General features: G+C 33.8%; 1 protein-coding gene across 3 annotated transcripts in view; it reads right to left on the bottom strand.

The window, feature by feature from the left end:
• LOC100377061 (PHD finger protein 14-like) overlaps nucleotides 1-12338 on the bottom strand; it is a 31839-nt gene extending 19501 nt beyond the window's left edge. For all 3 annotated transcript variants that reach the window (XM_085491124.1, XM_085491123.1, XM_085491121.1), the window contains exons 1-10: nucleotides 12178-12338; nucleotides 9652-9774; nucleotides 7114-7298; nucleotides 6247-6320; nucleotides 5928-5983; nucleotides 4439-4542; nucleotides 3451-3506; nucleotides 2481-2592; nucleotides 1908-2002; nucleotides 663-705 (exon numbers count right to left, since the gene is read on the bottom strand). In XM_085491124.1, the coding sequence (XP_085347250.1) occupies nucleotides 663-705; nucleotides 1908-2002; nucleotides 2481-2592; nucleotides 3451-3506; nucleotides 4439-4542; nucleotides 5928-5983; nucleotides 6247-6320; nucleotides 7114-7298; nucleotides 9652-9774; nucleotides 12178-12223 (894 nt within the window). In that variant the 5' untranslated portion in view covers nucleotides 12224-12338. The remainder of the gene's footprint in view (nucleotides 1-662; nucleotides 706-1907; nucleotides 2003-2480; nucleotides 2593-3450; nucleotides 3507-4438; nucleotides 4543-5927; nucleotides 5984-6246; nucleotides 6321-7113; nucleotides 7299-9651; nucleotides 9775-12177) is intronic.
• Nucleotides 12339-12943: the final 605 nt, after the last annotated feature.

Raw genomic sequence — 12943 nt, forward strand, 5'->3', positions numbered from 1 at the left:
TAGACATCCAGGTAAGATTTTTCTTACTAACCAAATAAATTTATTTGCTAAGTCATGAAGAATTGAGAAAATATACAACTACCGGGGGGTATCATCTATTTGTTCAAAAGCAGATCTCTAATATACTTAATTCATGTAACTCATTTTGACAGACGAAATTATGCATGTGTAAGCAATGCTAATATACAGAAACAAGCAGCCTATCGGCTGAGATAGCTCCGCTGTTAGCAATGTACATTTCAATTAAAGAACTGAAGACATCATTAGAAAATGAACAAATCTGAGAGAGGTCCACATGTAGTACCTATATGTATAATATATCAAAGCAATTGGACTAGCGGTTTTTAACAAGAAGTTGAAAATTTCACTTTTTACTAAAAATTACAAAAATATTCACCAAAATTAGAGAATTGAAGATATCATCATGAAATGAACAAATCTGAGAGAGGTCTACCCAAGGTACATATACACCAAGTATCAAAGCATTCAGGCTTGTAGTTTTCGAGAAGAAGTCGAAAAAGTAAAACATTGACACGGACGACGATGGACAATCACTCGTATGATAAGCTCCGCTCGACAAAGTCGACAGCAGAGCTAAATATGGTAAGTATACGACGTGTCAAAATGTCTACAGCTGTAAAATAGAATATTATTTTACAAACCTCTTCTGGTGATGCCTCAGACAATAAGCCAACACGCTGAGCACTATGGAAAAAAACAAATATAGAACATACATGTATTAAATAAATATCACCAGAACAGATATTAATGTTCAAATAGAGTTGCCAATAATTCTACTGACAATAACACCAGAGGTACATGTAACAACATGAACATGTGTGGAAAATAATTGATAATGTGACTCGGTGATAAAAGCTCAGGTGTTCAGGGTTTCAACAGTTGTATTTGCTGACAACAGGGAACTTAGTGTCATCATTGCTTTTACCATACAAATAATAAATACTAGTCACACATTGAACAGATAAATTTTACTTTAGGCCAGGAAAAAAAATTTCTCTGTTTCTCATTACATGGAAATTTTAAAATGAGGCGGTGAAGAGATTTTTTTTTTGAATACTGGGGATAATGGGGGAAATATGAGACAAGTGCGAGTACAAGTGCATTTTGGATTGCTTTAAAGGAAAAAAAAATGTTCGAGGCGCATAGTTCAAACTGATGCACGCGGAAACGAGAAACAGATATTTTTTTTTCTCAGTCTTATAGATTAATCCCATGAACAACTTAGGTAGCTTTGAGTTGGCTTAAAGCTATCTTGTTTTCAAAATTATCAAATATGGAATTAGATTAATAAATTAAAGACGATTTTAAAATTATTTATAACGATGATAAATAATTAAAAACTAACTTTTAATAGAATGTAATAGAATGCGTTGGGGCTTAATGTTTCCTCAGACTGTACTGTATATTAAATTGTATTGTAAATTGTTGAAGGAAAAATTAACAAATAAATATATACAAACATGGAATCAGCAACTTAGTCATGTCCCAAAAAATGGAAATTCAGGAAACAAACTAAGAACTTATAAACTGTTTAAAATGGAATATGAATTTGAAGAATATTTAATAGAAAATCAGGATTTCAATTTGAGAAGAATGGTAACTAAGTTTCGACTTAGTGACCCTAATTTGGAAATAGAATTAGGCAGGAGAAAATTCCCAAGAATTGAGGCAAACAACAGATTGTGTAAAAAAAAGGCAACACAGGGACTGTAGAAGATAAAAGAACATTTCATCTTTCACTGTTGCTTCTTCACTCAAGAAAGAAATATCCTATTAGAAGACTGCAAATTAAAAATGTATATGCTTACAGTGTCAATGATACTTGGAATAACACGTCTGTAACAAAACTAATTTTCATGTTTTAGTGAGACACAGAGAGTACATACCATGTGACATGAAAGTAGTTCCTACACATCCCGGCATCACATCCTATAACAATACCAGTCCTAGCAAACCGGTCATCCTCACAGTAACAGCAATCCTAAATAGGTAAAAGCATGCATTATTATTGGAGTTGATTGAATGAAGTGTAACATTATACAACATACTGTAAACAGGTTAAAGGGGAATTCAAGTCAAACAACATAATGCTCCCTAAAGAAAGACCTGCACAAATGTAGGAGAACGCAATTTACAGTTTTTTTATATCACTTTTCATTCGCTAGATATTCAACTTTTCATCAGTATTATGTATTCCGCCATCTTGATTCTACAGCAAAGGATTATGGGTAAAGTGTGACATATCCATTGCATTTCATCATAGAAATTGCATGTTCTTACATTTGCCAAGCTTTTTTATCTGGGAGTAATATTTCATTTTCATGAAAAATATGCAAGTATGGTACATTGAATGAGAAGATATACAAGTAACTACTGTAGGTAATACCATATTTGCTATATTAGTCTAGCATTAGATTTTGTAAATACTGTAGCATAAATGCAAATGAAGTTTACATTACCCTGGTTGCCCACTTGTTAAAACCGAGTTCAGATAGTACCACAGGACTGAGTTTATCCACATCACCAAAGGTCACACCGGGAATGTATAATGAGCATACCACATGAACCCATCTGTAAAACAAGCACCGTATTAACATGCATTTCAACCAACAGTAAGGTCAGCGAAGGTAATTTGATATGAACCATTACCTCAATAAACCATTAATTAATTCCTTACACACACACATGAACTTGAAATTTGGTATTTGTGTTTCTACATTTTTCACATCTTTATTTTGATACAATTTAAAAACATTCTAGCGAATCTCAATCTGTCAATCCTCGCTGTGTCCGGGCCGGGCGAGTTTTCCCATGTTTAATCATTTCCATATCATGATATATTCAGATGCTTGCTAAAACCCCCAACATTAGTTTTGTGCTGTTAATTCTTTGAGCACCAAATTTTTTCAAGCCCGAAATCTGTGTAAATTTATTTCCATTTTCTGTAATTTTTACTGAATTCAGAATAAACATGACATTGCTTTTTAGTTTTTGATTGAAAAATTTGAAAATTTTTGAAATTTTATGTTGAAAAGAGCAGAAAATAAATGGTGCCTAAAGTTGACTTAGGCACTCAAAGGGTGAAAAGCTTATACTAGTACATTGTCCCAAGCTAACCAGTCCCCTAATTAAACTTTACAACTGATCTCAGAATGCAACTTTATGAGCTGCAAGCCGATAAAGTGTTTCTAATATTGGAATTCTAGGACAGAATCAGCGAAGGTAATAGCGTCCATGACTTCGACAGCTGTATTAACTGTTTATTATAATCGAACAATGTCCATAATGGTATTCATGTGGTGTAAAGCTCAGATGTTCAGGGTTTCAACAGTTGTATTTGCTGACAACAGGGAACTTAATGTCATCATCGCTTTCATCACACACATTCTTGTAAAGTCAAGCACTAATTTTTTTGACTTGTTTACTCACCTTCCTGTATCTGTCTGTTTGAATATACCGCCCATATTAGGACACAGCTCACACACCTGAAATTAAAACATATCAGATTATTTCTTATTTTGATGCATACTTTATTTAAACTAGAATTAATTTATGGTGAAAAGACGTTTTAGGTGTTTTGTATGGAATTTATTTTGAATGGAAAATATAGTAAAAAATGTTTATTCGCTGGGTTTTATTTTCACTTAAATGACCCCCTCAGGCAAAATAGCGAAAACTAATTTCAATATTTTACAGTAAATCATTAAGTGGTTTTATATAGGCGCTAGCTGAATGATACAATTTAGACAAGCAGTGAATCCAGGACAAAATACTGTCAGAATCCAGTGCAGTATTGAGCAATGAATCAACATGAACAAACTCTTAGCTGAGCTTATTTACAATGCAAAATTGATACTTTGAATAAACAAACTTTTCACTGATTGTAATGTCAGTTAAGGTTAAGGTGTTATGATGGGTAGCCACTTATGCACAGTCTCTAAATAAACATTCATATTTACGCAATTAAACATTTTTCATCTAGAAAAAAACTACAGATGATATACAATAATGGGATTCAAATGATAAAACTCCAATGAAAAGTAATCACAGTACTATAATTAGCTGAACACAGCACACTTTTACATCAAGAGTTGGTATTCAAAAGAGAGATACTGAAGAGGCGGCCAGGAGACTTGTTTTTGCCGCTCACACAGTGTTCCATTTTTGTTAATGAGTCAACTATTCCACTGATGTACGTAACCATGGTAATAAGAAAGTGAATACAGTGATACAATTTGAAGAGCAAAAACCAGTTCTGTGGTTCTTTTCGTATCAACAAAATCTTGGAGGCCATTTGTGACGCAGATTCATGTAACAGTGCACAGTGAATTGAATAAGTATCAATTAAAAGTTTTTTTTAAACAAAATAACTGTTTCTAAAATATGGTAACCAAGAAACATGCATTTTAGAACCTACTGGGCTCTTCACACCAGCTTTACATGAATCACAAAACCAGGGCTCTGTAGAACTGGATGTCTGATTACTGATAGCAGAATCTACATCAGATGCTCCGTAGCAGCCTGACAAAAAACAAAGAAAATAAACACATATCAATTAGAAATGATAATAAAGAATGATTTTACTGGACAGGTAAATTTCAAAGTGATGTAAATTGTGTTCAAATATTAAATCCTAAACAAAGCATTATAGCAAACTGATGCCAAGGCACAGCGCGCCCTCTATTTTCACAATACAAAATATTCAACCTTTGTTTTTATCTAACTTTCACTCTTTTGAATAAATAGTGAAAGAGTTGTTACCATGTTTACACAATGTCATGCACAAAGTGTGCCCCTTGATGGAATGTTCAATAGCAGTGGTCTCCCCAGAATTTTGATGAAGGATGGTGGCTAATTTGCATAATAATTAGCACATAATTTACATAATTTATTCATAATATTTGTACATTTTTTTTCATTTCTTTTAAACTGATCACTGTATTACTTTTAGTTTTATAATTTAGAATGAAAACACGAGTCATGGTTTAAATCAGAAAAATCAGTATTACTATAAAGAACTCATCCGCTTTTGTTGTGCAAAAATAGCAAAAAATGCAATGGAGGATTCTCTATTAATTGACAACAACTAAACTGTACAAAATATCCCTGGTCGTAGTGGAAATTGAATTGAATAATGATCTTAAACAATCGTGGCAACTTTGTGTGGTACCTCAATCAAAAGGGTCTACCAAGAATGCAGTATTTCAGTTCTCTTTATATTGCGTTATGACTAGAACGGCAGATAGGCTGCTGTCTGTGAATAAGGTAGGCAAAAAGATCACCAGCCATGATAGAAAGCAAGTTGAACTATTTGACATCAAGTTTTCTGGGCCTTACGTAATGCCTGCAACGATTTTTGTTTTTTTTCAATCGATCATCAGTAAGGTTATATATCAGTATTTTTACAGATTCCAATAAACCAATTACAATAGAAAAGCATTTTCCTCCTCAATTTTATTTACGATTTATTTTCAACTACCACATGTAATGCTAACAATATTTGGTGTTAAGCTCAGGTGTTCAGGTTTTCAACAGTTGTATTTGCTGACAACAGGGAACTTAGTGTCATCATTGCTTTTACCATACACATACATGTAACATGGTTGTTCATATGGACCATGTGTTTGTTTTCATGTTTAATATGATGTAAATAGACTACAACTTGCAACAAGTACATGCCGACCCAAACAAACTTAGCATCCTTCCGACATCCGGTGGTTATTTTTATGGCTTAAAAGAACAGCCACAATGAGTCTCATAAAACAATAGCTGTGGAAATCATAACCAAAAGTAAAGGCACAAAAATCAGCATAGCGCTAATGATTTTGAGCATGTGGTCTTTCAAGGTAGCATGCAGTTTGTATCCTGGGGAGAACACAGAGTAGTCAATGAAGACAACACTATACCTTCATGTACAGGAATTCCACAATAGTCACATTCAATGATTTCATCTTCTTCATTGCTGCAACATATTCACATAGAAAATTAAAGATATACATGTATTATTCTCTGTAAATTCAATGCTTACATATTTTCTGAATTATGAACACCAACATTTTTATTTCACCAAAATGTTGGTGAAACATTTTAATAATTTGGACCAAATAGAGGCAATTTCCCTTTGGCTAAAATTCTTTGATCAAAATTTCAGAAAAATTGCAAAACAAATTAGAGGTAAAAAAGATGACTTTGGCACTCAAAGAGATAGGGATAATCATCTCTTACCTGTTATCTCCCAGACAGACACAGCATATCAAGACTTTCATTTTAGCATATGGTTTATCATCACTGGAGGAACTCTGCAAACGCAAACGCAAACAAAATAACAGTGACACCTCTATACAGAACAGTTGATAATACATACAATATGCATACTATCAGCACATGTATAACTCAGCTATAAAGAAGACTGCCTACATGTACCAGGTACATCCAAACATTGCAAATAAAATAAATCAATAACATAACAACTTCGCTGTGGTATTATCACCTTCCTCCAACAATAAACAGTATCAACATACTACATAATAATGATGTGCTGCAAATGGAACAACAATGTCAAAAAAATTAAAGTTGTATTCCCACTTTGTATTACATTGTATATGCAGAACAACTGCCACTAATTATTGTCATTACCATGAAAAAAAAATTCACTGGATATGGCAACAATTGTAGTGTTTTATCACAAAGTAAAAGTACTTTTTATTGGTGTTAATACTCAAGACTGTCTTATTTTTGTTGAAGTATTTGCTAAGTGATTTCAGGATACTGTTGAATAAGATTTCTCATCAATTCTACAAAATTCAAAGCCTTTATGATGTTTATCAGTGAGAGGTTTTCTGCAGATCATACAAAGTAGGAATTAAACTTTAATGAGGTCATCCACTAATAACTGTCCAAATGCCGCAATACATACATTGAATATAGCAGAATGTGGGTGTGGCAAGTTTTATAAAACACATATCAACTGATATTATTCAGAGAGGATATTAAATAATTTCTTAATTGGGTCCGCGAGTCACTCAAATATCAAGTTTTTGGATTATTGGGGTACCCTAGATGAAAAAACATGGACGATGTAAGATAGACTACCTTAATTGCCTGTTGTTTTGAAGCAGCCTTTTCAACTAATTCCCCTATTGTGAGACTGTCTTTATCATCCTCATCTTCGTCCTCATCTTCGTCATCATCGTCGTCATCACTTTCCGAGGCATCATCTGAATCTTCATCTTTATTATCATCTGCACTCTCATCTTCTGATATGTCAGACATCATTTCTATTGTTAAAATTAAAATAAGAAAAGAAACATGATCATTTACAGGACTATTCACAGCAAAGCAAGTGAAGTCGCAAGATGCTGGTGTGTCAATTATGTATGTATTATCCACAGATAGATGTAAATTACCTTTTTCATTAAAAGTACAATTCAGAGTGTTTGGGTTAACCTTTTCACCACCAGACTTCTGCGCCCAAATTTTTCTACACCCTTTTTAAACTCTTCAGTATTTATTGAAATGAACCAGAATTTTGGAGTCAACAAACCAAAATTTTGTGTACAAGAATTTGTAACGAAAAGAGGAAACTGGTCATGAAAAAGCACGAAGTCATCTTCTAAAAATATGTTTCAATTTTGTGTAAATAAACAATGTATTTTACAACTGTTGTACAATGTTTAGGTCGTAGGGGACGCATATCCAATATGACACTGTGAGCAACTACAGTGTGTCAGGAATACATTGATAACAAGTCATTGTCAATGACATACATGTAGTCCTGTCATGTTTTAGTGAAAATGAAAAGAATAGTCAGATTATGTTCAATTTTTGGGATAGTATTTAGCATATTAACTACAAATATGCATGAAACAGGTATAAAGACTAAGTTTAAATGAAATTTGTCAAGGCAAGCCCCAGAAACTGTTAATGACATGTCTAAACTATTAATGGCAGTCAGTTGAAGGTCAAACAAAATAAAACAAAGTATTAATCACATGTTATCATAACTTGTGATGTACCAACTTACAACTTAAACACATTATATTTTGCCTTTGTACCAAATTTAAAACCAATCTGTAAAATCATCTCTGTAAAATGGGCAGAACACTTATAAAAACAAAATGGCCACCAGTCAGCAATTTTGAATCAAATCACGAAAAACAATGACGTGCATCAGTAACCCACTATGAATGATGTCAATGCCAAGTTTGAATGCAATCCATCAAGACATGTCCAAGAACCAGTTGATGACATGTTTGAATTTTGTGATTTTATTCGTTTTTTGACGAAAATGGCCGCCATTCGGCTGAATGTCTTTGTACCAGCTTTGAAGAAAATTTGTCTAGGCATCTCTGAGAAATGACGATGATTGAATGCACAGACAGAACCCAAAACACAAGTCCCCATTTTGGACTACGACAGACACGGATAAAACAATTTGATCTATTTATTGCTAAGACAAGTAAGTTGTTAAAAATACTGACAGCCACTTCACTACCTACAAATTGTATTTTGCGAGCAAGATGAAAAGGGTAAAATAAGATAACCCAGGTTCCCCTGGAAATGCAGGATAATCAGGAAATATGAAAATTCACTCTGGACTTTCATTGCAATCATGCAATCAATTATTAGTATGACATGTAATGCTAACAATACTTGGTGTAAAGCTCAGGTGTTCAGATTTTCAGCAGTTTTATTTGCTGACAACAGGGAACTTAGTGTCATCCTTGCTTTTACCACACACATACATGTAACATGGTTGTTCATATTGACCATGTGTTTGGTTTCAAGTTTAGAATAATATGATGTAAAGCCTTATGATGCAAAATATGTTCTTCTAAACTGCATTTTTGTACTCGTTTATATACAGTTGATTGCCATACACAACATGTTCAATGTTGGTCACCAAGTTTACCCCACATAACTTGAAATTTGAACAAATGTAGATACAGCCGTTTGTACAGCATGGTAAACTTTCCTGTTTTCAGAGCTAAATGCATACATGTATAATATTGTAGGTTATACCGCACACAAAATGTACCATCCTTCTAAGACAGAAAGATATACCGGTAACTTTTAAATGTAAATTATTAATAGAGAAATTTGTAAATAGTACAATGACTTGACATTTATATGAACAGATATTTCTAATGTGCAGATGGATATTATTCAAAATATTTGCATCAATGTACCAAGTTTCTTTTATTGGAAGTGCAAGCACTTAATATGTAAATCACAGAAGTTATATTTTTAATGATCCAGTATACAATACAAAATGCAAGTTTTTGTCTATGTGCGTTTCAATAAGAGATGTGCTTCTAATAGAGCAAATACGAAACTCAAAGATTGTCTGTATTTAAATAATATTTCTGTAGCATATTTTTATTGAAGGAAATATAGAAAACTATGTGGCAAGATAATCCTGAAGATCCATTTGTAAGTAGGTGGGAGAGGATTTGTATAAAAATATAAAAGAGCATTTGTATCATTGTAGTGCATGAGTATAATAATTACATTTAAGTGAAACTTAACGCAATAAAATATTTTACATAAACCTACATACATGTACAATCAATGTCATGATAGTGTCTGTAATTGTAATTGTCCTCGCATATCCTACACTGGCATACATACCATCATCATCATCATGGCCTTCTATTTCAAAATCACTGTCGTCTTCACTGTCATCACCAAAGGTTACTTGAATTAAATGTTTCTCAACAGGTTTTATCCGACGTTTCTTTGGATCTCTTGATACTAAAAAACAAATAATACATAAATATTATACATCTGTCTCCGTAACGCCATAAGTTACAGCGTAATTTTGCAGTATTGCACTGGATATTTCCATCCTACCATATTAGGAAACACGATTTCCAAATATGGAGTGATTACATGTGTAAGCATCCTCTAATAATAAAAACAAACATGTCTGCCCCCAGGGTTTGACCGGACGGACCCCACACAGAGAAGTTTGCTAAATCTGTTCTAAAAATTTAATATTTCGGCATTTCCATCAAGTATTCCTGGGAGGAAAGATGTATAGGTAATAATAAGGTTATAATAAGGATACTGCAAAGTATGCAGTCAAACAGTATGCGGTCACATCAACCTCTGCTGTGTGTCGATTGGTTTGAATGGACCCTACACAAAGAAGTTAGCTAAATCTGTTCTAAAAAGTTTGGGATTTCGGCATTCCAATGATGTATTCCTGGGAAGAAAAGATGTATAATTATAAATATACTGCAAAGTATGCACTCAGACAGTACGTGGTCGCATCAACCTCCGCTGCACGTCAATCAATACTCTCGCTATACTGTCTCCGTGTATACTTTGCAATATCCTTGTAATAAACATATACATGTATTATACAAGTATTAATTGAAAAATTGTCTAATATTCTTTGCTAGCTATTTTTTTTTATCAGTATCATGGAATGAAGTCACAATTATGTCATACACTTTACAATAAAGAGTAATTACACTCCTATGAAATGGTAAAGCCCAAAATGTCTGTCTATCCTTTTCATGATTTGGTGATGAAGGACAGCTTGTCATCACCCATTTAACACACTAGTATTGCACATTTTGATCATACACACACCCCAGAAAAACTTGAATAATAATTTTATTTTTTATAAAATAATTTCTTTAAAATCGCATTCTCACTTCACAGTCTCATCTGCAAGTCTTCTGATCTGATCTTCTGATCAATATTTTCACCATTAAATGTTAAGATTGTGACCGGTCACTGTTAGCATAGTGGTTGTAACATCAGACTGATTGGTAAACCCAAGTTCAAATCCTACCTTAGGCTGAACATCAAAGGGTCGACCCCGACCCTGGGTGAGTGTGCCACAGACTCAATGGGAAGGCCAATTCCACTGGCCGAGATTCATTCACTATGCGACTATGCGAATGCGACTTTGGGGGAAACTTGGTTAAGGTTCACTGGTGCTTGTGTTCGACCGAGCCTGGTTGACGGCAGGATAGCGCATTAAAAAAAAAATGCCATTTGATAGGGAGATGGCCACACAGCCCTGTCATGTCAAAATGCACTGTGTCAGCACTAGCATTTGCAATTTGCAAAAAAAAAAAATAGTCAGGAGAGACAAAAACATTTTTAAAAAAAATGTCAAGATTGTGTGTATCGAGAAATTAACTGCAGAATATGAATATAAGTGAGCCTCTTAAATAAAGCTAAAAAATCATCGAGTTAGGGGGCTTAGGGTTTTTTTCTTGAAAGTCAATTACATTGTAAGTATGTTTGTCTAATGGATACATGCAAGACCCTCTAGTACACCCGAAATGAAATACGCATCAAAGAAATGCCTTGATATCTACTTTTATTACATATTTTTTAGCTAAAACAACATTGTATGTTTTTAGCTTTCTTTGCTATTTTCACTGAAGGAATGATTCAGTGAAAATAAAATCAAGCGAATATACCTTTTTTCCTATATTTTGCATTCAACTTGTCAATAATCAGTACAAATAAATTCCATACAAAACACCCCAAAAAAATCAGCGAAAATTAATTCCAGCTAAAATAAAGTATTCTACAGTAATTCAATATGCCCTTCCAAATACCTATAAGTGACCCAAAGTGGGATATATAGAATTGAAATGGGAATGAGCACTAGAGGACAGGGTTTGGATTAGAGTTATAGTTATAAATGTACAACCCCACCCAATATGAGTGTATTTTTAATAAATACATGTATATATTTATTTTCATCATTTTCTCTTCAAGATTTTTTTTTGGCTAAATTATCTCTGCATATATACCCCTTCATGTTTATAAAGGTCAACCTTTAAATCTGATTAGAGATTGTTAGAGATTGGTTACTGACAACGTATGTGAAAACATGTCACGTTGCAATGTCTTCCACGTGTTTATTTGGCGCGGGGAGGAGACCTATAATCTGTTTCATAACGTTTTCATTCCATTAAACCGTATACGGTAGTGGTAGCTGTAATAAGAATGTGTTACTTGTTATAGATCAGTATACGGATGAACATTCAGAAAATTGAACAAAGGAAAATGCATTATTTCCAATCACTTCCGGGTCATTCCACTAAGCACACGACCTTCTTTTATATTGACGCTTATCACAGAATTAAGAAAAAATACAAAAACAAACCTTTAACGAAAACTTACACATCGTTTTGTACAGAAAGCCGACACCGTCGTCATCATCCTCCATTTTCTTATTGTCACAAGATGTTCTGTTTCAAATATAAGCACCGAACTGCAACCACGCTTCCAAGTCCCCGTTAAATCAATGAACACTCAGCGCTCAACATCCGGGCACTAAAAAGGCCCCCTAGCTTACTTATTCCTCAGCTCCTGAGAGCGAGGTTATTTGTAGATATGTTGGCGATCGCCGCTGTGTCTGCGGAAATAAAGGTTGGTTTTAAATATAAAATATCATGGAATCTGGATGAAATAATGAAAGGAAATTGAACGGGTATGAAAGTAAATGTGGCAAGAATGCAAGGTCAGAATCCGGGGGTCAAAATACGTCACAATACACACATCATCATCCATCGGCTGTCAACAACTATGGATGCGGTAAAAGTCTTGATTTGCAGTTTGCGTGAATGGCCGGGGAAAATCATGCCAATTCTGTGCTTCAGTAAGAGTATTTGCTGCTTTTTGTTCAATGGAAATTAATTCAAGTAATGCTGTCAAAGGAAATTTCCTTCTAGTAAACAAAACAACCCTGGGACGTTTATCTTGAGAAATTGAGAAGACGAAAATCTCTTGGGATAGTCGTTGTTTTGAAACAATGGACATACTTATCAAGGGTATCAAGGGTAGTTTTGATTATTAAAAAAGGGAATCTGCTGCTTTATGGAAAAGCAAAAAATGTCCACAGTAATTCTAAATCGATGTTGGATATAATTGGTGTTGCCTGGTGTAG

This window comes from Saccoglossus kowalevskii, chromosome 16 (assembly GCF_978046115.1).
Source record: "Saccoglossus kowalevskii chromosome 16, keSacKowa6.1, whole genome shotgun sequence".
Classification (NCBI taxonomy): Eukaryota; Metazoa; Hemichordata; class Enteropneusta; family Harrimaniidae; genus Saccoglossus; species Saccoglossus kowalevskii.